This window comes from Mandrillus leucophaeus, unplaced genomic scaffold, assembly GCF_000951045.1.
Source record: "Mandrillus leucophaeus isolate KB7577 unplaced genomic scaffold, Mleu.le_1.0 Scaffold1235, whole genome shotgun sequence".
Taxonomy (NCBI): domain Eukaryota; kingdom Metazoa; phylum Chordata; class Mammalia; order Primates; family Cercopithecidae; genus Mandrillus; species Mandrillus leucophaeus.
Genome location: NW_012100710.1, coordinates 348,395 through 375,917, shown reverse-complemented (window position 1 = coordinate 375,917; position 27,523 = coordinate 348,395). Strand labels below are relative to the sequence as shown.

At 40.6% G+C, this 27,523-nt stretch overlaps 1 protein-coding gene across 1 annotated transcript in view; it reads right to left on the bottom strand.

The window, feature by feature from the left end:
• CTTNBP2 (cortactin binding protein 2) overlaps positions 1-27,523 on the bottom strand; it is a 173,863-nt gene that overhangs the window by 25,377 nt on the left and 120,963 nt on the right. Inside the window, exons 10-14 of the mRNA XM_011971661.1 lie at positions 24,329-24,604; positions 21,764-21,859; positions 20,461-20,540; positions 9,896-9,982; positions 9,714-9,813 (exon numbers count right to left, since the gene is read on the bottom strand). Coding sequence (XP_011827051.1) covers positions 9,714-9,813; positions 9,896-9,982; positions 20,461-20,540; positions 21,764-21,859; positions 24,329-24,604 — 639 coding nt within the window. The remainder of the gene's footprint in view (positions 1-9,713; positions 9,814-9,895; positions 9,983-20,460; positions 20,541-21,763; positions 21,860-24,328; positions 24,605-27,523) is intronic.

Genomic DNA, 27,523 nt, shown 5'->3' with positions numbered 1-27,523 from the left:
AGACAGGTGGTGGCTCATGCTGGTAATCCCAGCACTTTGGGAGGCTGAGGTGGGCAGATCACTTGAGCCCAGGAGTTCGAGGCCAGCCTGGGCAACATGGTGAAACTTTGCCGCTACAAAAAAATACAAAAAATTACACAGATATGGTGGTGGGCGCCTGTATTCCCAGCAACTTGGGAGGCTGAGGTGAGAGGATCACTTGAGCCCAGGAAGTTCAGGCTATAGTGAGTTGTGATTGCACCACTGAACTGCCGCCTGGGCAACAGAGCAAGACTCTGTCTCAAAAAAAAAAAAAAAAAAGTAGGACCTCAGAGAGATAAGTAAATCCCTCTCTCCATTTTGCAGATCTCAGAGAGGTTAAAGTAATTTGACTGTGGTCTCAGAAACAACGGTAAGGGAGGAGTAAAATCCAGGACTTCCGATTCATATTTTCCCATTCCTTTCACTCAGAATGGGAATGGCTGACTTCGTGTCAACCCAAAATGAAAGTTGGAAAAGTAAATGAAAAATTAATATTATATATAGGAAATGAATAAGGACACAAAACATACTTAAAACAATACCTGGCACCTACTAAGCAAAAACTATTAATATTTTAGTTAAAATGTATTATATATGGCACTTCCCATATACTAATCAATTACAAAATAAAATCACTTTAGTTTCTTGAAGATTCTAAGATGCCATAGTTTTAGTCAAATCAACCTTGAAAAGAGACCAGTTTAAGACACTTGAGAGTAACATTACCAAATAGTCTACTTTTTACAAATATTCATGATAGTATATTCTCAATTCCTTCTTGTTACTATAGACACAATGCATTTTCATTTTCAAAAGAACTCCTTGAACATTGTAAATGAATCTCTTCTCAGACAGAAATGGCTTTTCTGGATGCTATGAAAATTTAAAAACTAGAAGGCTAGAAACAATCACAGCCACCTCTCAATCTAGTTGTACTTGTGGAGGGCCGTTAACACTAGCATCTAGTGTGTGTCAGATCACTTTCAACACAGCTGTTCAGTAAAGAATGCTAAAATTCTATGTTTCTTTGGGTTCAAATATTATTTCAGAAATAGATGTATTGTGGAAGTATGAGAAATCCGTAGTTGGTTAAAATGACAACGGAAAACTAACAAACATTTTAAATTCAGTGATTAAAAAAACACACAGGATTGATGGTTTATGTATCTGGTTTTCTGTAACTGAGGACTGAAGGTCTCCAGTTTTTCCCTGATTTGTGTTAAGTGCGTTGCCAGTTTAAGTGGCTCTGAAGTTGCTGCAGCCAGCCAGAATGTATCTGAAGGAAGGAATATTTCCTTGCATTTCAACAAATGTTTATCCATTGCCTCTTTGCTACAGGTACTGCATGCTGAGTGCAATGGCAAGGCGGAAGTGACTCATTCTAACTGGGGGTGTGTAGCATTTTACTTATTTTTTTGAGACAGAGTCTCGCTCTGTCACCCAGGCTGGAGTGCAGTGGCACTGCAACCTCCACCTCCCAGGTTCAAGCGATTCTCCTGCCTCAGCCTCCCAAGTAGTTGAGATTGCAGATACATGTCACCATGCCTGGCTACTTTTTTTTTTTTTTTTGTATTTTTAATAGACATGGGGAGTCACCATGTTGGTCAGGCAGGTCTCAAAGTCCTGACCTCGTGATCCACCCGCCTTGCCCTTCTAAAGTGCTGGGATTACAGGTGTGAGCCACCACACCTGGCCAGCATTTTAAACTAAGTTTAAGAAATGGCACTGGCTGAAGAATGGAGGCTGGGCAGGACTCAATTCTAGAAGGGAATTGGGTATCAGATCAAGGTCAGAATAGTTACAAAAGCAACATCATGGTGAGCTCAAAGCTGATCCGTATGGCAAGTTGGGCCAGGGCTAGGAACTTGGCATGGAGCCACAGGAGTGGCAGGGGGCCCAGCAGTCACAGCTGCAGAAGGCAGGCTGCATCTTCATCCTGAGCTGCATAAATCGCTGGACCCATCCCCTGTGATTCTCAGTGATTCTGATTTAATTGCGCTGTGCTGGACCTGGGACATTGGCATTTCGTAAAAGCTCCCTAGTGACTAGAATGTGCAACCAGGGGTGAGCTTTGCTGATAGGAAGCCTCAGGACCAAGCCAAACATGAAAAGTAGAAGACCCAGAATGTCTTCTTGGGAGGGAGCTACCGGTTCTGGGAATCAGTGGAAGTCTTTAAACAGGGGGATAAACAGGATTTGACTCCTGCTCTGAGATCCTCACTGGTGCAGAGAATTGGCTGAGGAGGAAAGAAATAGGAGAACACACCACCTAGACTCTGACTGCTACGGTAAAGGAAAGAGATGATGGGAGCCTCACCCAGGACCAAGGCACAGAATGAAAAGACCTTTTGAGACCGAATCAGTACATCTCAGTGGTTGACTTATTGAGAGAGGGGCAGAGAGGAAATACTGGAGACGACTCTGAGGTTTCCACCAGAGAAGAGGCTGAGCGGTTAACAGAGGCAGAGAGCAGATGACCACGCACGTACTTGGGGAGGAGGTGGTGGTGATGGGTTATGCTTCAGGCTTGATGTGTTTGATGCATTCTCTGATGCCCAGCAGGTGGTGGGGCATGAGGGTGAGGGCATCGAGGAAGGATCCATGCTGGAGATAAAATAAATGACTTTTCAGGCATGCTGGGGTCTCCTGGAAAGAGGCAATATGCTCCTTCTCCTGGGTCCACAAGCAAAGACTGTATTGCTAATGACCTAATACATCTCACATTCAATGGACAGTTTGTGCCCTAGAGGAAAAGGGGGAAGGGTTGCTATACATAACCGCTGGGTTATCTTTCCACTTCATCTTTGTCTTGGTCTCCCACGAAGTAGCAATCAAGGGTCAAACAGCACAAGTTTCTTTGGGGAAAAGCTTTGTCTTCATTCGCTTGCCTCATCGCCTCAGTTTTTCGTTAGTACCTACTTTTCCATCTGACCACTTAAGTTCAACATCCTTAGTCCAGGTGGGGCAAAGGTGAATTTCATTTTAGTTGAGAAATAGTATGTGTCTAGTTCAGGTTATTCTGCATAGTTTCAGGTCTAAAATATTAACCAGCCACAGAAGGAGGAACTCATTACAGTTTCAAGGATTACTCAGTCTCTGATCAGGGCTTACGGAGGGGTGAGAGAAGGCCACACACCCCATGTTACAGCTGCAGGGTTCTTTCTACCTATGGCCCAAAAGTCAGCCATTTGAATTCCCTTTGCTTTGTGCTACTTCAAAACGCTATTTCTGAAACCAGTCTGCTCTTTTTGACCGTTTTCTTCCAACTTTATAGTCTCTCTCAGCCCTGCTCCTCTCCTGCAGGTCGGTAATTTTAACCGGACACTGTCTTTGTGAGGCTCAGGGCTACATCCCAGTTTTGTACATCCTTATATTAAAAGTCCCGGAGAGTGAATTCTGCAGCCAAACTTATCAGTTTAAAAATAATTAGCGTATCGCATTTCTAAACCCAAACGGCTTCGTGTCTTAGGTGACTGACTCCAAGTCTATAATCTCCCCTTTGAGGATAGAAAACAGCCCCTCTTTTCCATGTGCCCCTAAACCCCGGCTCTGGAGGAACGATGTTCGGAGAATCCCAGTGGGAAGCACAGGACAAGTCTTTAAAGAGTCTCCAGGGATGCAGGGTCCAAGGAGGTAAACTCATTTCTGGAGACTCCAATTGTCATAGTCTCCTACTGTTATTACAGCAATCCTATCCTCATGACTTTTACCAAGGAAAGTTCCCTTGAAAAATTCAACGTATTACTTTAAAATACCCTTCTAGTCTTTAATTTTTTTTCTGTTTTACTGTTTACAGTCACTGTAATTTCAAAAAGTATCATCTTGCTAACCCAAGTCCGTACTTTATACTGAGGAGAAATTTGACCTAATTCGAATATGCATTCACAGCCTCCTTACCAAATAACAGAGTCATATGACGTGACCCTCTCTCAAGAAAGGGAATATGAGAAGGAAATGTTATTTTAAAATAAACACAAAGCAATTTATGCTAGAATAAGTGCTGTGTCATTTTCTTTGAAATGGTCTTTTGTTCTCTATTATTTTCTTCATTGGCACCGTTTTAATCTCCATTTAAGTTTTAGATTCTTAAAGCCAATTATTTAAAATACTTTTGCTACTCTTCATTTCTGTCCTTTTTGTTCACACCCTTCTTTAACTCTTTTCTGTGACTGTTCCCTGGCTTTCTTCTACAGCGTTGTAGAGAGGAACACACAAGGCAATGTGTGCTGTGCTCAGAGGAAGACAGAACTTCAGCATTCTCACCCCGTTCAATCCACGTAGTTTAAGGCTCTCTCTTTAGAGAAAATAAGGTTAACCATCAGGAGTACGTGTAGGATACCTCAGGAATCAGTGTACTCTTCAGTCGTGGTACTTATCATTTGACCGCTTTAATTCCTTGGTGAAAAAAGAGAGTAGCTGGTAGATAATCCCTATATGCTCATTATTCTAAACGCTTGAGTGGAACAGCCTAAAAATCTCCTTTCCTCCATCCAGATCTCTGACTTCTCTACTCTGTGGCCTCATCCATCGCCCCTTGACTGAAGCATCATTCCCTGCTGCATGCTTTCCGCACAGTGAAAGAACTGACGACACGCCTGTCGATGGATCCTTCCCTCTGGCTAGCAGGAGCTCCCCTGCACTGCTCTGAAGTCTCTGGTGTCCTTGTTGATTCTAATTCTCCTCTATGTCTTCATCAGCCTCCAGCCCACAGCATGGGTCCTATTGAGAGGATGGCAGTGGAGGGAGAGTGGGTTTTAGGATATGAGGGTGAACTGTGGCAGGGCCAGGATGAGAGGCCAGTCAACAATGTTCCTGATGTAGATTCTGAGAGCTTTAGCTTTCATTCTGGAGCCTTGGGAGTATAACAGCAGGGAACTGTCTGAATGGTTTTGTATCCTCCAGTGAGTCCCCAGATACCTTATGGAGGGCCCATGGAGGGAGTGAGACCAGAGGAAATACAAAAGGTTAATGAGGAGGCCTCCACAATGCCTTGAACAAGAAATAATAGGTGATAGGGGGAAATGGAGAGCAGGAGGAGGAGACAGAGGAAGCAGATTCCACAGAGCTTAGGGACTGCCTAGATACGGGGAGTGAGGCAGACAGGAAGTGATAATGCTCACCTTGCTAACTTGGGCAACTGCAGTCAAGGTCTTAGCAGATGAACCTTGTATTTGTATCATAGTTTTATTATTAAAAAGTGAAGAAAGATAAGTTACTAAGCTACATACAGAATAAAAATCCTTCTGTATGAATTTTCTTTTCTGCTTTACTGCTTACAATCATTTGCAATTTTAAAAAGTATCTGTCTTACTAACCCAATTCCATACCTTGCACTGAGGAATATTTGACCCAATTATAATATGCAGTCACAGCCTCCTTACCAAATCACAGTCATGTGATACGAAGAGTATAGAAGGATTTTTATTCTGTATTTGGAGACAACATACCATTTCCTACTCTTCCTTCTTGAACCTAGAGTGTAGGTTTTTTTTGTCCTTAGTCTATTGTTCAAACACTTCATTTTTTAAAATCCAAATTATTCTTTGTGCCCAGTCATCAATGACTCCCTTATCAATGCCTGTCTCTCTAATCTTACTTCTTTCTACCTTGACTCTAAGCAAGTTCTTCTACTTGTTGCCACCTGATTGAACTAAGAATTCTTTTTCTTTGCCTATGCTATTGCATCAGAAAATTCACCAATTCTTTTAGCAAATAATTATTGACAATTTATATACAAGCTAAGAGAAGAATAAGCTAAAGTGCTAGCCTTCAAGGAGCTCATCATATAGCATGTGTGGGACAAGGCAAAACCCCAAATAATACCCTCATTGCCTTGACATACAGCTGGGTGGGGCCCAGAAGTATAAATAAAGTCCACTGCTGTTTACCAGAAGGAGTGAATCACAGAAGCTTCATTTGAGGTGTCCTTAAAGTTTTTCAAGAGAGGCTTTTTCTATAGTTTCCAGAAGGGCAGAGATCGTGTCTATTTTAATCACTAGTGTGTAACAGACTACTCTGCAACACACCAGTCACGCGGTAGCCATGGTGTCTGTGGGATGAGAGGCGTTTACGTGTTTACTCCTTAATTCTAGTGGAAGCTGCAGCATGAGCAAAGACATGCAGAGTGGAAAAGCAAAGGATACATAGGGAAGAAACCTCCTATTCTGCTGCAGCATGGGTATCTATGTTAAAAGGGTCAGATCAGCAAACTGGGTGGATGAATGCCCCAGAATAGAAGGCCTTGAACAGCATCGACCTGGTGCACTGGGCGATGGAGAGATGTGGAATGGGGAGGGGCAGAAATCACCGGGATTTTCATCAGAGGTCTGCTGGCCTGTGAAGAATGTTCAGGGAGGAGAAACAAGAGACAGAAAACCATTTACGTAAAAGCTAGGAGTTCCAGGAAAGGGGGGCATAAAGTAAGATGGTGCTGATGGAAATGGATTTTAAAAAGCAGATTGAGCCTGACTAGCAGGATGTGACCATGGACTGTGGGACGAGGGTGAGAGGCCCACAAATGAGAGCACCTGGGATTCCATGCGGTTCTCATTTGCTTTTAAAAATTAGAATAGTTAGCAATATTGAAAGAACAAAACCCCAAAGTTTTTACATAAAAACCTGGATTTCTGGCTTCTTCCTAAAAGTTACAAAACCTGACGACATTGGACCTACAATTCTGTCAGCAACGAAGAGCTGGTTCTGAGAGCTGCTGCCCCTCCTAAAGATGGGGGCACGCCTCCCTCTCCCTGCAGCCCCGCTCAGCCTGCTTCACCTCTTCCTGTGGCTTGTTGTTACTTGGGGCATTGAGGTTTTCAAGGCTGCCAGTGAAATCTGAGTTTCCAGCGTGGGAGCCAAGAGACACGGGCCACTCTCCAAACTGGGAAATTAGGAGGAGGAGCTCTTTTTAAGAAGATGCCCACCGTAGATCTAGAAATGCTGAGTTGGTCACCTTTGCATCCTTCATGATCCTGTTCATTGCACTCCAGTTTTCTTAGCTCTCTAAGTTTAGAGCAGAATTTAGTCTGTGGTTGCTATCTACTCTCATAGGGTGAGCACAAAATACTTTAGCTTCTTACTTTGAGAAGAAGCGAGACTGAAAGTTGAAAAACTGTGGGAGACTTTTGTTAGATAATAGGGAAAAAACATATTTTGGCACTGGGGCGTTAAGGCCAGTAGTGATTAAGGTCAGGCTTAGGAGCTCGAATGCTGGGATTTGAGTTCCATTGTATGTTCTTCCGTGGGATCTTTGGGCAGGACACTTAACCTTTTATCTCAAGTGTTTTCATGTTTATAAATCAGGGATGGGATTGTATCTGCCTCAGAAAGTTGTGAGTTAATAAATGCAGTGTTTAGAATAGGGCCTACATGGTGAAACTCCATCTCTACTAAAAACACAAAAATTTGTTTGTGTGGTGGTGAGCGCCTGTTGCCCCAGCTACTTGGGAGGCTGAGGCAGGAGAATCGCTTGAACCAGGGAGGCAGAGATTGCAGTGAGACGGTGCCACTGCACTCCAGCCCTGGTGACAGAGTGAGACTCTGTCTCAAAAAAAAAAAGAAACAAAAAAGGAATAGGGCCTACCAGAGTTAGAGCTTTAAAAATGTTAGCTATGATTAGTAACATTATCAGAAAAAACAGCTTTCTGTAGCTAACTGTCACTAATTTCTAGCCCAAGACTGGCCTGTGTAGTACAGTGATATTCAGATTCTACTGGAATTTTCCTGCCCCTAAAATGTGCTTCTAGGTTTGTGGTATCCTCAGTGAAATCCTCAGTGCTTCCCTAAACCTGCCTCTTAATTTCATTTCCTTTTTTAAAAAATAAAACAAATGGTGGCTACATAGTAGGTGTATATATTTGTGTGTGTATAAGGTGTTTTGATACAGGCATGCGATGTGAAATAGTCACATCATGAAGAATGGGGCATATTTATCCCCTCAAGCATTTATCTTTTGCGTTACAAACAATACAATTACATTCTTACAGTTATTTTACAATGTACAATTAAGTTATTACTGACTATAGGTACAATTATTACTGATGATAGTCACTATCAAACAATAGGTCTCATTCATTTTTTCTATTTTTTTCAGTACCCATTCACCACCCTGACCTACCCCCCAACACCCCACACTACCCTTCCCTGCCTCTGGTAACCATCCTTCTACTCTCTATCTCCATGAATTCAACTGTTTTGATTTTCAGATCCCTCAAACAATGAAGCACCTGTGATGTTTGTCTTTCTGTGCCTGGCTTATTTCATGCAACATAATGATCTCCAGTTCCATCCGTGTTGTTGCAAATGACAGGATCTCATTCTTTTTTACGGCCGAATAGTGCTCCATTGTGTAAATGTACCATATTTTCTTTATCTATTCATCTGTTGTCTTAGAAAGTGCTGGCTAGGCACGGTGACTCACGCCTGTAATCCCAGCACTTTGGAAGACCCAAGGTAGGCAGATTGTTTGAGCTCAGGAGTTCAAGACCAGCCTGAGCAACATGGTACATTCTTTCTCTACAAAAAAATACACACACACACGAATTAGCTGGAAGCGCTGGCGCGTGCCTGTAGTCCTACCTACTCAGGAGGCTGAGGTGGAAGGTTAGCTTGTGCCCCAGAAATCAAGGCTGCAGTGAGCTGAGATCACGCTACTGCACTCTCTACCGTGGGTGACACAGTGACCCTGTCTTAAAAAAAAAAAAAAAAAAAAAGCACAGGTAATTTCTATCGTCCTAAGCCTGGGCTACATTTGCCCTGGCCACAAGATATAGAAACACCCCTCCCCAATAAAGAGATTTTGAATTTGCATGTCAACCTATCCTCCAATCTTACAACTGCTTCCTTTGCCCGTTCCCCAGGGGTCTCTGTGGCTTTGAGCCCTAGGAGACTAAAGCCTGGTCCATTTCAGTTTTGTGTCAGAGTCACTAGTGATGCTATTCTACAGTATGCAATGCAGGGTAATCCTAATTCCATCCGTGATGAAGCTTGGGGTGGAGACCCTGGAGCCTAAGATTGAAAACTCATTAATAACATTACATTAATAAACATGTTTGATCCTGGTGCTGCTACTACATAGCTGTAGCAAATTATTGGACCTTTCTGTGACCCTTTCCTCACCTTTGAAAGTAGAAATAATGCTACCTACTTGCACAGGGCTGTTGTGGAGACTGAATGAGTTAATTAGTGCATGTGATATATTTCACTAAGTGCCGGTCAATGGCATAGCAAGAGTGAGGTAGAGAAAGTGGTTGACCCCAGGTGCAGCACTAAGGGATGTATTGGTTGTAGAGAATTTATGACTAATCAAATTTACTAAAAAATTGATCTGCTGTGTATCACCACCATGCTCCGGCAATTCTAAACAGCATCAAAGATGTGATACCTAGTCCAGCTAGGGTGAACTGCTCCTACCACCTCCTCCCTTGGTATACCACTAGTGCCAGTAAGACAGTATGTTAGCAACAATTAATGATTCATAACAAAAGATAACAAAAAGAAGAAAAAAATGCAGGATGCTCAACAAATGCAACAATATGCACATGAAGATAATTTGTGCAAGTGTTTATCCCACAGCTGCTGAATAATTAAAGTTATCTTAAATGTATCCCCAAGCAACACAGTGTATTTCCTTGTAATGGCATCATTGAAGAGCATGCCTTTAGGTTATCACAGTCAATTTGCTGAAATGTTCTTACCGCTACTGATGAACAGGTCTAGCAGCTGTTCCTTGGAAAAGCCAGCATCTACTTCAGCTCTCACTATTTCACAGGAGAATCCTGCAGCCATTTGTCTGTGCTGTGATAAGAAAATTGGGTGATTAGTTCTACGCACTTGCCAATTTTCAAAGAAAAGGAGATGGTAGACAAGTAACCAATACCTTCAGGCAGAGTGCAAGCTGATGTACTATGTAGTCTTGCAAGCTTCCTTCTGGGCCGTGGAAAATGACATTATGATATTGCTCAACCTATTAACAAACCAAGAAGAGACCTAGGGTGAAGATGCTAAGTTGGGAAGAGAAAAAAAGGGGTACACAAGTGTGGAATTCTTTTTTGATTGTCCTCGTACTTTCAAAAGATTAAAAACAATATTTTAGAGGTTAGTTTTTTTCACTGGACACGTGTACTCTCATTTGAATGTGAAACATGGGCAAAGGGTACTTAGCAAGAGCTGACACTTTATAAAAAAACACATTTTTTTCCCTCTATTTTCTACAGCGAGGGTCAGCAGGGTAGCTGAGAAACACAGTTCCAAGTTCATTTTGTCCCTTCCAGAAATTCTGTAACTTTTCCTATATTATCCTTTGCAGATGTTCTTTATGTGGAATTTTGTCAATGCTTATTTAGCTTTTTAGTGGTTAAAATAGTGCATTTCATTATGGAAATTTTGGTAAATATAAAGAAGAATAAAAAATTACTGAGTGTCAGCACCCACAGTCACTGTAAATATTTTTGTTTCCTTCCAGTTTTTTCTTTGCATAGTGGCTGCGTGTGTGTGTGTGTGTGTGTGTGTGTTTAAAAGATGGGTATGTGAGTGTAATCTTTTTATAGCTGTTATATATCAGAGAATGTCTTTGTGTTGACTTCTTAGGTAAAAGATGTTTTGATGAGTATAAAACTCAGATCAACTTTATATATTATTCCATTCTGGAATTGAGTGTTTTAAAGAAATCTAGGTAGAGATAGATCACATTTGCTTTGTCAAAAAGAAATTCTCCTGCCTGGATGCTTATGGATTTTTTTTAACCTTTATCCTCGTGTATAAGGATACCTCGCCTGAGAACATGGAGATTCAGCAAGCACTTGGATGGAAAGACAATTATCATCTACACAGGGCAAAGGCAGCGATGTCTTCAGAAAAATGTGGAGAGGAAAGTCAGCCTCTCACTTCTGTCATTCGAGGGCAGACACCCCTGCCCCCGCCCAGCACACAGGCTTGGGAGAAGCTTTCTTAATGGAAAGCAGGTCTTGCAGCAAGGTCTTGCAGGAAAGGACTTGGACAGGTAAGGCTCCGATCTAACTGATACAACTGATATTGCTCACATGTGAAGATTGAGCCACCCAGACTTAATGGGAGTTTTGAGTTTGTTCTCTCTATAATCTAGAACAGGACAATGTAAGAACGTGTGTGTATATCTCCGAGTTGTCTCTCTCTTGTACTCTGATGAGGTTGTCCCTTTGAGATCACAGGAAAAGGCCCATCCTTTATGGTAGCTGGGATGGACTTCTGTGAAGATAGTAAATATGCTCCAGTCTATCATTACAGGGAGGCAGATTGTGGGATATAAAAGGAAGGCTTGAAGAAAAGTTCTTAGCATAAGAGATGAGGTAACTTTTTCCTTACCCGGGGCCTTTAAGACTTGAGTTTTGGGCCGGGCGTGGTGGCTCACGCCTTTTATCCCAGCACTTTGGGAGGCCAAGGAGGGCAGATCACTTGAGGTCAGGAGTTCGAGACTAGCCTGGCAAATATGGTGAAACCCCATCTCCACTAAAAATACAAAAATTAGCCAGGTGTGGTGGTAGGCGCCTGTAATACCAGCTACTTGGGAGGCTGAGGCAAGAGAATCGCTTGAACCTGGGAGGTACAGGTTGCAGTGAGCCAAGATCATGCCACTGCACCCCAGCCTGGGCAATAGAGTGAGATTCTGTCTCAAGGAAAAAAAAAAAAAAAAAAAAAGACATGAGGTTTAGCCTGTAAGGAGACTAAGGAAGTTGGTGAACACTTCTGGGAAGTGGAGGAAAGCCAGGCATGACCATCAGGAGTCAGACCATGCGCTAAGGGGGCGGTGATCCTGTAAGGGTCTCCTTGATGTTGGGCTTGGGACTGGGTTTTAGGCTCTGAAAGACACCATGTCTGGTAGCCTCCAGTAATACTCTCTGAGTTGGAATACTATTCAATGATTAGTATGCCTTCAATAAAAGGCTTACGGTAGAGGTGCAGGCAAGGACCAAACCTGGAGCAGGAACTTCCCTAGAGGCACAGGAAAGAATACCCTAGAAAGTGCTGCTGAGGTTCTGCCTCTAGGCAGCAGTAAGGCAGTGGGGCCACAAGTCTGCAGCGGTACATTATTATTAAATAATAAATAATTATTGAAGAATAATACATTTCCATTTATACTTATGAGATGGGGAAGCCTGGGCGATATACAGATTGTACCTGTCATTAAAAAATATTGCCCAGATATGTCTAGTTATAGCCTCTTTCTCCCAGTCTTAAATGGAACATGGTAAGTCCTTTCGATATGCATAGTCAGAACATTTTTGGATTAGGAAATTTTTCCCCAATTTTTTGGTAATTTCTCCTCTTCTAGTTCTCTTTATAATGAACACCTATAATGCTTAAGTTCTCTGTTTTCCGCGAGTATGTCATCTCACCTCACCGCTATAGCTCTGTCCTCTTTGCATTGAGAGAGCTCCTCAAGTTAGTCTTGCACAACACACAAAAGAATATTCACGATCTCACTTCTGTTCTCTACAGTCAAGTGCAACTTTATGCCATTGCATTTTCAATTGTTCTTATAGTTCCTTACCTCATCCATCTCCTAAACTTTTCCTTGTAATCTAAGCCCAGACTCTACTATGACTTTCTTGCTCTGCTTTCATAGTCTACCACCTTGCATTCTGTAGACAAAGAACATAATTTTCCCAACTTTTTCTGTTTTTCCTAGTTGCTGTGGTCAAAATGTTTGTGTTGCTTCCCCTGGCCTCAATTCATATGTTGAAATTCTAACCCCCAAGGTGATCATATTAGGAGTTGGGGTTGTGAGGAGGGATTAGTGCCCTTATAAATGAGGCTAAGGGGAACCCCTTGCCCCTTCCACCACTTGAGGGTTGAGTGAGAAGGTGCCATCTATGAACTAGGAAACAGGCCCTCACCAGACACTGAATCTGCTGGCACCCTGATCTTGAACTTTCCATACCCTGGACTGTGAGAAATACATTTCTGTTGTTTATAAGCCACCCAGTCTATGATATTTTGTTTCAGCAGCCTGAATGGACTAAGACTCTAGCAAATAATTTTAAGGGTGTGTTCTTCCCTGAGTTTGCAGACTGAAAACTGATCTGCAGTATTCTTCCATAGGTATACGGTTATTTTGTTATTATTTGTTTATGTGCTATGAAACCAGAGGAAGAATTTTGCAGGAAAGCAGGATGTGTAGACCACCACTGGCTTCACTCACTGTCCACAAATTGGGTAGCTGAATCTCCTTCTTGGATCAGTGGGTGGATGAAAACTTGGTGTCTGCAATTGCTGGTTAAACTCCTGGGTCTAGCAACGGCTGCAGTGGAATGAACTCCTGCTGTCCAACACAGCAGATAATGCATGAGGATAAACCACAGTCTCAGGAAGCGCCGCAGCCCAGCAGCTCCTGTCTCCATCCCTGCTGAGTGCTTATGGAGAATCCACCTCCTAGGCTGTAGCACAGTTTCACTAATCCCCACCAACTTTTTGTCCAGGTATTTCTAGGACCCGCAGTCTTCAGACGGATGTGGAAAGGCCTCCTGGGAGTGGAGGAGAATATCATAGTGCCGCAAAAAGCAGAGACTATGCAGTAAGGGATAAATGCCCAATTTTCTAACTGGTATAAATCTTTTTTTTTTTTTTTAATCACCAGGAAGATGGTAGGGGAAGGATGATAATGATTTCCTGCCTAATTTCAGGTAGGCCTCACATAAGTGGGCCTAATACTCTATTACTCCTAACGAGAATAGAAAATGCTTCCAGATTCTTGCTGAAGAGAGACCTCAGTTCTATTTTTCTGTGACTGTGAGGTTTTGCCAATTTTCAAAAGTACTTTAGTGGGAAATTGTGTATTAGGTACACAATTTGCTAGCCAGGTGCAATTTTAAACCAGAGCTCTTGAGCTTTCTAAATTAATCCCAAATTGTTATGATTTATTGGGTAGAATTTTTTTTCACAAGTCATGGATTGTTTCACACCAGTGACTCAGGATACCGAGTTTTAAGATTTACTGAAAATAAACAGGCTAAAGATTTTCAAGATTTACCCCTGAGATTTTTCAGCTAGCGTGGCTATTTCATCTTGTCTCACTTCTGAAAACAAGAGTGCCCTATTCATTATGACCACCCTGTCAAACTGCCTGTACTTTCTTAAGATTGATTTTGGAATCAAATAACATAAAGAGACCCAGTTTCATAAAGGAGCTGTCTTTAGTTTCAACACTTCATTTGTTCTCAGACTGTAGGTTTTTACAAACACATGCAGGAAACATTCAATTTAAAATTTCATTGAAAAGGCCATTCACCAGAAGTAAGCCCTTTGCATTTACATAGTCTAAAGTCCTTCACGGGATAAAGTAGAAATATAAATAAATAAGTGAATTAGGTAGGTAAAGAGAAAAACAAATGGATATACTTCCAGATCATTCATACATTTTCATGCATGCATTTCATTAGTAGGTTTCTCTTCATTTCAGGTATTACCAATTTTTTGTAAATGGTATTCTGTTATCTCATCAAATGATATAGTCGCGTTGGTTACCATTTAAATTCTGAACAACAACAAAAATAGCTCAATTACTGGGAACCTGTTGCTCTATCAGAACCGGGGCGAACATGCAAAGCTTTGCTAAGACATTACATATTGTTTTGAAGTTATATTATATTTCTCCAAATATCAAAATCTTGGGTATGATGAATATATATACTCCATTCTTCCAGCAGAGGGCTCTAAAGATAGATACACAGGCAGAGTTTTTGGGGAAAGAGGGGTATAAATATTCTAATTGTATTGAAAGGAGATCTGTTCTTTGAACAAGATCAAACAAAACTTTTAAAATTACAGTCTTAATTGTAGTTATCAGAATTATACCCTAAGTGCACATTTATAGTGTGACATTTCTGCTTATTGGTAAAGGGACACTGGCCTCATTATCACAATTGGTACCAATCCCTTTTATTCTTGTGTCTTCACAGACTATTCAGGAAGCTCATCACATGTCAATTAGTGCTTTGTGAGCCAAACAGATTCTGGATTAAATGGAAACAAGTGACCTCAACAATAGACCATGCATCTCTATTTTTTTCCCTCCACAATGCTTTCCTGCAGAATGGGGTTTACCAGAAGAGCTGTGATCTCCACTACTGTTGATGTGGCACCTGTAATGTGTGTGCAGAGCTGTGGCATTTTAAAGCAATAAATCCTAAGTTTTGTTTGGAGTTTCACTTGTCATACACAGTCCGAGGAAAAGCAGCTTCTGTCCAGAGACAGTTCTAGGCCAGCTTGTGCTGACTAAACAGAAAAGAAAAATAAAAGGGCACTATAGAGCCAATAAAATTGGGATTGTTAAAATCACATGCTCTATAGCTACAAATTTCATTTTACCCACATCTGACACCTGATTTTACATAACTAATTTACTTGTGACTTTAGAGCCACTGATGACACAATTATGGTCTATTCATTAACATAAAATTTCCTCAAACAATATTGGTACATCCAGCATTTGGAATACAAACAACTGGAATTCTTCATGGTAGAGAGCATTTTAATCATTTGCTGAAGTCCCTTTTAAAGAATAGGTATAAGAGTAATAGGAATCTAAGAGAAATTACAGTTCACATACATAGCAGACTTGGTTACTAATTTCAAATATAGACAGGTCCCCATTTATTGATACAGACATAATAATTTGGGTATTACAGCTATTTCAAAAACATGAAACTATAAGATGGAACTTTTAGACATAACTGCTCCCTTGTCAGCCAGCTCTGGAATTCATGAAGTTTTTCTGCTTTAGACTTTTTCTGGGCTGACACTTACTGCCCAGGATCCTCTTCCACTATTGCCATGGAAGCCAAATGTTCCACTGGTGGCAGAGCCACCTCTTCCTCATATCACGCAACCAGCTGCTTCCCACTTTCACTAGGACCTCACCCAGGCTTGCTCCTCCCTTCCCTGAGAAAGATCAGGCTAGAGCTGGCTCTCTGCTACCAGGGTTGTGGGATGTCTTAGACACATAACCATCACTTACAACCTTATTTTTATGGGAAAGTAGCGAATTTATTTTGGGAATGGATGGAGAATAACTAGGCTTTCCTAGTGATGATTCTCAATGACTGGCATGGCACATTTTGGAGTGAATGAAAAACAGGTAGAAGAATCTGTCAAGGATTCCATCCAGGACATTCAGAGTCTTAATTTTAAAGGAGCACTCAGATCAAGATGATGGAACTCCAGCATTTTTTCTAATGTAATAATTATTCATAGTCACTGAATTATTATAATACGAGGTTTCAAATAACCTAACAAAAAATTGTAACTGGTTAAGAGAAATGTTTAAGTTAATGCAAAAAATTCAACAATTACAATAAATTACTAGTGATTCAAAACTCAATTGGGTTGAATATTTCCTCTATTAAATCAAGGGTGGAGATTTAAAATGTACTTGTATTATTTTTAACAATAAAAGTATTTAAAAATAACATCGTTTTAAAAAACAGAAACAGAAACAGAATCCTGATCTAAAGTCTTCACTACATGTGGTTTTCTGCATAAGGGTTTTAACACATGCATTTTAGATATTTGCATAAATAGTAATCACTGGTACTGCAATGCTTAATCAATAGGCTAATAACCTAGGCTAATAAACTATGATTACATGCATGAGCAGGCAGAAAGGCTAGTTTCAACTCCGTGGGTCTCACCATTTAATTGCTGGAGACGCTGGGTAAATTACTTTGAGTCTTTGTTTATTTACCTGTAAAATGTAACTTGTATGGGGTATCTATCTTACAGAAAGATTAAATGAGATTATCCATATATTTAGAACAGAGGTTGGTGTATAATAAATGCTCAATAAAAAGTTAACTATTCAAAAGCAACTATCATCAGAGTGAACAGACAGCCTACAGGACGGGATAACATTTTTGCAATCTATCCATCTGACAAAGGTCTCATATCCAGAATCTACAAGGAACTTAAACAAATTTACAAGAAAACAAACAAACCCATTAAAAAGTGGGCAAAGGACACGAATAGACAATTCTCAAAAGGACATTCATGTGGCCAACAAACACATGAAAAAAAGCTCAACATCACTGATCATTAGAGAAATGCAAATCAAAACCACAATGAGATACCATCTCACGCCAGTCACAGTGGTGATTATTAAAAAGTCCAGAGGCAACAGATGCTGGCAAGGTTGTGGAAAAAAAGGAACATTTTTACACTATAGGTGGAAGTGTAAATTAGTCCAATCACTGTGGGAGAGTGTCGCAAATCGTCATTTATTTTTAGAGGCAGAAATATCATTTGACCCAGCAATCCCATTACTGGGTATACACCCAAAGGAATATAAATCCTTCTATTATAAAGATACATGCATACGTATGTTCGCTGCAGGACTATGGATAATAGCAAAGGCATGGAATCAATCTAAATGCCCATCAATGATAGACTGGATAAAGAAAATGTGGTACATACACACCAAGGAATACTAAGCAACGACAGAAAGGAATGAGATTATGTTCTTTGCAGGGACATGAATGGAGCTGGAAGCCATAATCCTCTGCAAACTAATGCAGCAACAGAAAACCAAACACTCCATGTTCTACTTGTAAGTGGGAGCTGAATGATGAGAACACATGAACACATGGTGGAGTGGGAGGAACAACACACACTGGGGCCTGTCACAGTGGGGGTTGTGGGGAGGGAGAGTATCAGGAAGAATCGCTAATTGATGCTGGGCTTAATACCTAGGTGATAGGATGATGTGTGTAGCAAATCACCACCGCACATGTTTATTTAATAAACCTGCACAAGTACCCCGGAACATAAGATAAAAGTTGAAGGTAAACAAAGTCAACTATTACTACATTTGTATATCTACTGTACAGATTTCCAACAATTCAACACACATCAATGTGCCTGTAGTTATTTGTAGAACTGGGAAGCTATGCCATTCTCTGGCTCAAATTTCCCCAGTGGCTTCCTATCCACTTGGAGTAAAATTAAAATGTTTTGCCATATTCCTGCATGATCTAGTTTCTGATCATTTCCCAGACTTCACTGTCAACCTAGATACATTTGTATCTGTGGTTCCCTGTACCTCAAACACCCTCCACAAGGTGACTCCCTTCACTTCATTTGTTTTTCAGTCCAAACGTCACTATAGTAAGATCTTTCCTGATGACTCCATCTAAAAATAGTGCTTTCTGCCTCCGCTTCCACCCACTCTTTATCTCCTTGTCTGCTTTATTTTACCTCACACTTGTGTTAGTGCTGGTCATCACATTACATATGCATTTATTCATTTGATTTTTTAAAAATCTGCCTTCCTTACCACTAGAAGGCAAACTCTATAAGGCCAGGGCTCTATCCTCAGTTTCTAAAGCATTACCTGCATTTAAGAGGCTCTCAATAAACAGCTGTGAAACAATGGAAATAACAGGACACAAAAATGCATAACACAGGGCCTATGCTCTTAAGGGGCTTATAATTGTTTATGGAAGAGAAAACATTCACAACCACTATGATATATTGTTGTCTCAGTCACTTTAAATTTTGCAGTGACTGCTGAAATAAGTGATACATTTTTATTGTATTCATTCAAGAGTTAATCGTTGGATTAAAAAAGCCTTTTATGTACACTCACTGAATTCAGAACAGAATTAACAACAGGGTTTGGTCTCTGATTTGCTGTTAACTGGTAGTAAAACTATGTCTTATGTAAAAGGGGGCACACATATAAGTGTACTTGGAATATTTTACATATAATGTGACTAGCAGACATTTCATTTTCCAGATTTGCTAGTCAATGCTAATTTGCAGTTATGTTTTATCATCTTAATGGATGAAGGAAAAGCCCTGGGTCAGAACCTTGCCTTGTATGGAGAAGCTGAGAATGGGGTAGGGGAGAGGAGGGAGTGGTTCTACCAGCAGATTCTACTGAGAGCCTGAGGCTAACATTCCTGAAAACCAGTTGATCACACCCTTCTACCTTCATGTAAGCCAAGTAATGATATAGATCTCCTTCCTATCACAGGCATACTTTGATGCTTTTAGGAAGGGGGACAAAGAGTAAAGCAAAGAAGTCAAAGTATCGGATTCAGGAGAATCCACCTTTTCTACATTGTGAGGCTTTGAATGTTTCTCTGCTACTGGGGCTGCTGGTACAGCCACAGTTAATCCTAACTTTGAGCCTGGCTAGATGATCAATGGAATGGTTTTGAATACTTCTTTTCATAAGGAGTGAAAACAAAGGCATCAATTCACAGTCTATGGAAACAACTTTTGTCAAGGGTCATAATTTCAACTCATTTATTTAAAAAGGCCATCTAAATTAAGGCAGCAAGCAAAATTATTTTTTGATGTTTTATACCGGTAGTATTAGTTTTAGATAGATCTCATACACATCAGAGACTTGTACAATTCTGGCTTCATCACTTATTGGATGCATGACTTTGAGCATTTTACCTCTCTCTGTTCAGTTTCCCCATGTATAAAATGGATGAAATTATCTCATAGGGATGTTTTGAAGGGTAAATAAAATAAATCATAACAGCACTTGGCATATTGCATGGCATGTAATAAGTATGTAATGAATGCAAAGCATTACATTTATCCATTTTACAATTATAATTTGCTACTTTCTTTTGATGATCATATTCTTCTTCTTCCTTTCAGTAATAGACCACCTGGTTTTAGGTGGGTGCACGATTGCCCAGGAAAAGGTTCCACTTCCCGGCTAGGCAGCGACAGGTGTCTTAAGTTCTGTTGAATGGGATGTGGGCAGGAATGACACGTGCAACTCCCCTGAAAGGAAAGGCTTGCCCTCCAGGCTGTCTCCTTCCAGCTAGGAAGTGGGAGTGGGAGTGGTGACTACCTTTGACCCAGCAACACAAACAACATCCCAGGGAAGAGTGGAGCAGGGAGAAAGGGTGCTGAGATCCTGGGGAGGTCACCCTGCCACTTCTCCCTCCCCAGGCCTCTCACCTGCTGGGACTTACATGTTTGAGAAAAATAAACTCCTATCCCGTTTAAGCTGTAATTATTTGGTTTCTGTTAAAGTGGCCAAATTAACTTTCTCACTAATGCTAGCATCTTTACTCAATTTTAAGTCATAAAAGTTTATAGTAAGACATCTTAATATTTGTGGTCATTCCCTTCCATACTGATCATCATTTACTTGACATCAAGTCCTTGTTAAAGGAAGACAACCTGCTCCTGCCCAAATTATAACACTTCACAGGTCACAGGTGGCCTCTGGATCCAGGCAATAGATACCCGGATGACAGTGACAGACATCCAGACTATGTAATTGGCAGGCTGACAGGGAGGGGGCTGGTGGGGAAGGCAATGGTGTCAGAGCACAGGGCAGGTTTGGAGGGCTTGCACGCCTCCTTTAAACATCAAAATGGGCCACCCAGTTTTCCAGTGGCAGGGACGGGAAACACAGGCCTCCACTCAGCAGTGTGCACCTACCAGCCTGAGGTAGTTCTGCATCATCTGGAGAGGGATCATGGAGGCATAAGTCACACTACTGAGGCAGCCTTCTTGAGGACCTGTAGGAAAGGACAGACAAAGAAGAAAAATGGGCACTCCTTTAATAAATATAAATGATCAAAATACAACAGAATCTATCATAAAAGAGAAGTGTGTTTTTTGACTTATGTAGGCAGAGCTGACATTTGGCCAGGAGGCACCAATGTGCCTTTCTGTTGTGAAAATATTGTCACACTTTGTTCTGGCTGATAAACTGCCACTGCTCCTGACCTCCCGAGAGCTCCCAGCTGCTCCTTCCCCCACTCTCTGGGATGCCCGCCTACCTCCCAGCAACCATAGCCAGGGCCTCCAGATCCCAGTCCCAACACTGTGCCCAGTATCTGCTGATTGCTGGGCTCAATGTTTTACAGTTCATAAGTAAAAGTTATCATAGATCATTGCAATCTCAGAAAGCTTTGGCCTTGGCCTGCATTAGGTCCACTGGCGATACTCCGCCACCCCTCCCCTCAAGTTCTGCCATTCTCTCAATACATTGTTTGGGCCTAAAGCAATTTTCTGGGGTGGCCTCACACTTTTCTTTAAACTTCAATAAGTCCAGTTCAAGTAATAAAATAAATATTTATTAATTAAGATTGAATTTTCAAACTCCATTCCCAAGTATGGGAAATACATGATGAAATTCATAGCTGTTTAGCATCAAGGGCTGAGAAATTGAGTATTCCTATACCACGTAGCAGTAGCATGACCTTAGGCAAGAATATCAATCTCTCAGAGCCTCAATTTCCTTGGATATAAAATAGGGATAAGCAGAAATGCGTACCTCATTGGGTTATGAGAATTAAATGGTTTGATACTTATGCTATAAACAACAGGGTCTAGCACATAGTAGGTGCCCACTAAACACTAGCCTGTACCATTTTAATAATCATATTAAGCATTATTAGGCACAATAAAAAAAGACATTTCTCTTTTAACACAGTCTCTGTCACTCTCTTCTCAGCATGCCAGTTTGGCCTCTGGTTTATTTCCAATGAGTGATGCAATCAGAATGACAGGAATCAATGATCCAGACAGACATCACCATGGGTGTCAAGAACACAGCTTTTGAATTTTCCTCCCCTTAATCAAACATTTCAAAAAACATCTAATTACCTAGTGGTGGAAGTCACATGTGCGTGGCTAGAAGACATGGGATGAAACTTGAAGATTTAAGAACTGGTGCTCTGAGGCAGCCATGAAGCAAACACTCTTTAAATGTTACCTTAGTTAGGGACATCCTTACCTGACAAAAGCACAGTGATGTGCTCTGCCTTATTCTTCCTCATAAAGTCCCACGGGGACTGCGTGAAGCTCTGACCCACTGACCATGGCACATTTCCTAGTTCCAAAAAATGAAATAAAATGTCAAGGGCAGCTTATGAGTGATTTTTCTCACAAGGGTAAAACATATGCTCTCCTCTGTGAGAACCCGAAGGAATCCAGAGCTTACACTGTCAAAGGCACATACGGAACACATACAGGGCCACACAAGGGGTTAGCTCCCTAATGAAATTCTTGTTGAAGATTGAAAGGAAGGCTTTCAACCTACAGACTTCTCCAAAGCACCCCATAGGAGGGATTCAGGGAGAGATCTAGAAAGCAAATATATCCACTCAAATATTTCCAGGGTTAAGCTCTTAAGAACAAAGCTGACCATAATCTAAAACTGTTTCAGGTTTCTTCCAATGCTTGTTTCTCAAAGCTTAAGTACTTTGGGTGAGATATCAGATCATTTATGATCTGGTCCCTGATCCCCTTTCCAGCAAATTTTTAGATTCCAGAAAAAAAAAAAAGTAGATAATTTCAGGTGCTCAGAATAAGGCAGGCCCTCTCCCATTGCGGGCCCTCTGCTCACTCTTGTTCTGAAAGGGTGCCACTCCATAGGTATCTTCCTTAGTGGGTGATTGGTAATACGTATTTGTTTTCTTCTCTAACTTCCACAGATGAATTCCTAAATATTTATTCTCAGCATGCCTCCAATATACATGCACACCCACCTGTAATTCTGCTTATCTGCTGACCTGAAGTTCCTTTCATGTAGCTTAGGGTATGAATCCAGCAAACTCACTTACATACACACAATAATAACACTAATAATTACCAGTTATGAAGTGGTTACAGCAAGGCACTAAATTAAGCCCTTTATCCACAGAACTCAATGATTTTTGGATGTGAAGTGTTACTAGGGTGCTCGATACCTCTGAGACAAGCACGAACACTGCAATAATCAAGTCTTAGCATGCACTGTTCACAGAAGTAAACTTATCTGCTGGCAGTGAATATCCATCTGCCTTTGTCAGTTTCCACATTAGCTGAACAAAGGCTGATGGAGGGCCATTTCCTTCAATACACAGTTGACTGACTTTGTTTATCAGACCCCGGGCCAGAACCATATTTTGAGTAATACTTCATGTGTGGACAAAATGTGTTCCTAAGAACTGAATCATCTCTTAATGCAATTTTAAGTACATTATAACAATTGTATAATTTTTTTTTTTAAAGAGACAGGGTCTCACTTTGTGGCTCAGGCTGGAGTGCAGTGGCTGCATGATAGCTCACTGCTGCCTCAAACTCCTGGGCTCAAGGGATCTTCCCACCTTAGTCTCCGAGTAGCTGGAACTACAGGTGCATGTGACCGCACCAAGCTAATTAAAAAAAATTGTTTTGTAAATATGAGGTCTCACTATGTTGCCCATGCTGGTCTTGAACCCTTGGGCTCAAGTGATCCTTCTGCCTCATCCTCCCAAAGCACTGGGATTACAGGTATAAGCCACCATGCCTAGTCAATAATAGTAATTTTAATGATCATACCAAAGATCCATAAAATCAAGTTGTCATGAATACTCTTCTCTAAAACCTAGTAACATGTTTTGAAAGTAAATAAACATATATGGGTAAACAGAATAAAACACTTTCTGATATAATAATCTGACAGATAAATAGCAACGGTAAAACGCCCACCTTTCCCTCAACCTTGGACCATTCTTTTCCAGTATGGTGCTGTTGAAAGTACACAAGCTTTTCTATCAGACAGAATATGATTTGAATCCTGTCTGCTTTGCTCACTGGTTCTGTGCCCTCAAGCAAGTCATCTTGTACAGAGTTATCAGTAAAATGACACCATTGAAAGGACCATTTATAAAGCACCCAACACAGTCCTTGCAAAGGAGCAGGTTTCCCATAGATGGTAGTTCTCCTGGACCAAGAAGAAAGGAACTAATCAGGGACAACTAATATTTACAGAGAACTTACTATGCTCAGCAGAAAGCAAATCTCCTAAGTTCTTTGGAATCTGTTTTGTGCTGTCTATCAAATTGAAATAACCAGTTATCACCCTGATTCATCCCATGTGGAAGCAATGAATATATCTTTATTAAAGTGCTTCTTTCAAGTCTAGACTTCATCAGAAAACCTGTCCTGGAGGTAAGGTACTAATGCACTATAGTGCTCCTGGGTCAACCCGAGAACAAATTTTGAGCTGTGTTCATTACTTGTGCAAAAACAAGCAGCTGTGGGGTGTTCAGTTTCTTGCATTTATCTAGAATAGCAAGTGCAATCACAAAGCCTCATCAAGGGCTTTCATGTTTTTTACTCTTTCAGTATTATTTGAGGTATAAAAGCATTTTTATATTAACAGGCAACATTACATAATGGCTACATTGTGAATACTCAAGTTTTTCATCACTGGCAGCTGCCACAATAAGCTTTGAATGTGCTTAATCAATGAACTAAGAATCAGGTTATGAAACCCATAAACATAAATAAACCCAGAAATTTCACTTTCTCTTCGTCATAAGACTGCTGATACCTAGCGTGATGGATCGTATGCTTGTTGCACTGAGGCCGATGTTGGAATTGGTGGTGTTATTGCAAGTCACGTCTTCCAGACTCCACCATCCATCAGAAGAGATTGCTTGGAAATGATTTGTCAGAGCTTGACTCACTGCTTTTGAAAAATCATCCCATGATGTCTGTTTGCGGATATTTAAAGCACATATTGTGTTTTCGCATTCCAAGTCATCAGAACCATAGTTGCTTGGTTCAATCTCACCCACTGAAATCCTTAAGGGTATTTTAAGAGCATCTGGTAGAAGAGTAAAAGAATTAGGAGTTAAAAAAATCCGGACAGAAAAAAAATGCAAAACTATTATATAAAATAAGCAGATACAAACATTTAAAAATACAAACCAAAGGATAGCTATTTTACTCCATTAAATAACATTATATTGAACGTTCTTACACCAGAGTAAACTTTTGTCTTCCAATCTCTTCAGTTTCTTTCGAAGCATGCTGCATGAACTGTCTCTTTCCTTGCATCTTTGGCTTTTTCTATTTCATTAACTCTTTCCCATCAGCAAGATTGTCAAGTTTTTAAAAAAATATCTGAAATAACTATAACCCTCCCTTGACCCTGAGTTCTCTATATTCTCCTTTCCTTCTTAGATAATGTCATGGATGAGGCAGGCTATAGTTGGACAGGTTGGGATGCTTAGGATAGTAACTGAGAACCTTGGGTTGAGCCCCAGGGTCAGCGTCAGCCTCCTATAGTTGGGTATTCTTGTAAATTGCCTTGATCTCTCTGTACCCCAATTTCTTCCATAAAATGGAGGGAATGTACATTGAGTTGGTATGAAGAATAAATGAACTTACTTTTGTAATAGATTTTATATATTCTTATATGGTAAATACCAGTAAGTATTTGATAAATGGTTAACAGGGTAGTACGAATGAACTTCTGAAAAGCTCTTTTCGATTTCTCTGACTGAGGCTCCAGCGCAGTGGGTAGCACCCCCATGTACTTCTGTTCTCATGGCTGAATTGTATACTGAGTTACGTGTGTTTGTTTCCAAATGTTCTATATTCACTGAACTGATGACTACAGTTAGTGAATTAAATATTCCATAAATTGATGAAATATGAGTTACCGTTCCTGTGAAAACTAAGTTGAATTCTTTAGAGACAGTTTAGGAACTGCTAAAAAATGTTATCTAATGAGGTATAAATGGGACAACTATATGAAATGAGAAAGGGTTTAATAATCTCTGGACAGATATCACCTTTAGTTTGCTTCATAAATGTGTTTAAGCAGTCAAACACTAGAAATCATAGACGATGAATTAAAGGTATGTTTTTTTAAACAAGAGTATGTGAAATTTTAATTAGCAGAACCCACACTAAAGACTTCTATCTAAACGTTGGTTAAAAAAATTACTTTGTATGCTTTACAATTAAAATGTTTTAAAACAACATGTGTTTATATGACTCTCTTCTTAAACTGGATTTTTCCATTAACTAACCAACTGCTGGATTACTTTATTTTCCATTTTCTGACTCTCAGTCATCTTACTTATCCACAGTACCTGACACAAGTGATCTCTCTTTTCTCCTTGGTATAATCCTCCTGGATCTCCATACCCATAGATGGTAGTTCTCCTGGAAGGAGGTAGTACCTCCTTGGTCGCTCTTTAATGTTGTTCCTTTATTGTTCCCTTCACCTTTTCCAGACTTCTTAACGATAGTGTGTTTTGGGGCTCCTTTCTCTATTTACTTTGTGCATGTTCATTCCCTTAGTGATCTCATCCAGTTCCATGACTTTAAATATTACTGATAGACTGCTGACCTTCACATTTATTCATCAGCTCTCACTTGTCTCGGGAATTTCTGCTGATTCGACATCTCCACACAGATACCCTAAAAAACATCTCAAATTCCTGCAACCAAATCTGAAGTCCCCAACTTCATGAGCAAAATCTGTTTCACCCACAGCCTTTCCCCTAACAAGTGCTGGCAACTCCATCACGCCAGTTGCTCAGACTGAACACCTTGAATTATCTATGAACCTCTTCCCTCTCTTAAACTTCACATTCAATCCATGAGGAAGTTCTGTTGACTCTACCTTCAACTGTATCCAGAACTCAAGTCCTTCTCACCACCTCATCTGCTACAGTCCTACATTGAGCTACCACAATTGTCTCTCACCTGGAATACTACATTCATGTACTAACAGGTGTTCCTGATTTGTCTGTGACTTCCTATAGTTGATTCTCAACAAAGCAGCCAGTGCTACTGTTAAAATGTGCATCAGATCCCATCTCTCCTACAGTCGAACACTGCAATGGCTACCTTAAGTTCTTACAATGGCCTACACATTCCAACAAGATCAGGCCCCACTTCACCCTGTAACTGCTCTCCTGCACTCAAACACTGAAATGGCTAGGGCTCTGACCTGTCTTCCTGCTTCTCTTTCCTTTTAACCCAGTCACCCTGCCCTCCTTGCAGTTCTTCAGACACAACAGGAATGCTGCTACCTCAGGCCTCTGTCCAACTGGTGCTAAAGCTCCTACCTTAGATATCCACATAGCTGCCCTGTTCACTTCCTTCAAGCCTTGGCTTCAATGTCTCATCAGTGAGGCAAACTTGGCCATCATTTTAAAAGCTAAAACCCACCCTTACAATCTCCATCCCCCCTTAGTCTTTTCCATAGCATATCTCACCACCTCACAAAGTCAAAAAATAAATTTTTCTTATGTTTATTGTTCATTTTATCTCTTAATTGTAGACTATAAGCTTCAGGATGAGAACAATCTTCTTAAAAATTCTGACTTACATCAAGTGGCTAAGATAGTGACTGGCACAAAGAGCAGCTCAATAAAAGCATGTGTTCAATGAATTAATAAAAAGGGGTTTATTCAATGGATGAAGAAAACTATTCTACCAGAGATTTCTCCACTGCCTTTCTATATTATTCTCTGCTTAAAATAATCAGCTTCTGTCTACATACCTGCATGAAACTTGTCTCTGTTAGCAGTAACTTTCTATTTGCCAAATGCAATGGACTCTTTTTATTCCTTACAGTCTAGGGAATGTGATACTATTAAATTACTTCTTCCTGTTAGAAAGGTCTCCTAACTTGAATCCAATTACACCATTGTTTTCTTTTCTTTCTTTTCTTTTTTTTTTTTTGAGACGGGGTCTTTCTCTGTCACCCAGGCTAGAGGGCAGT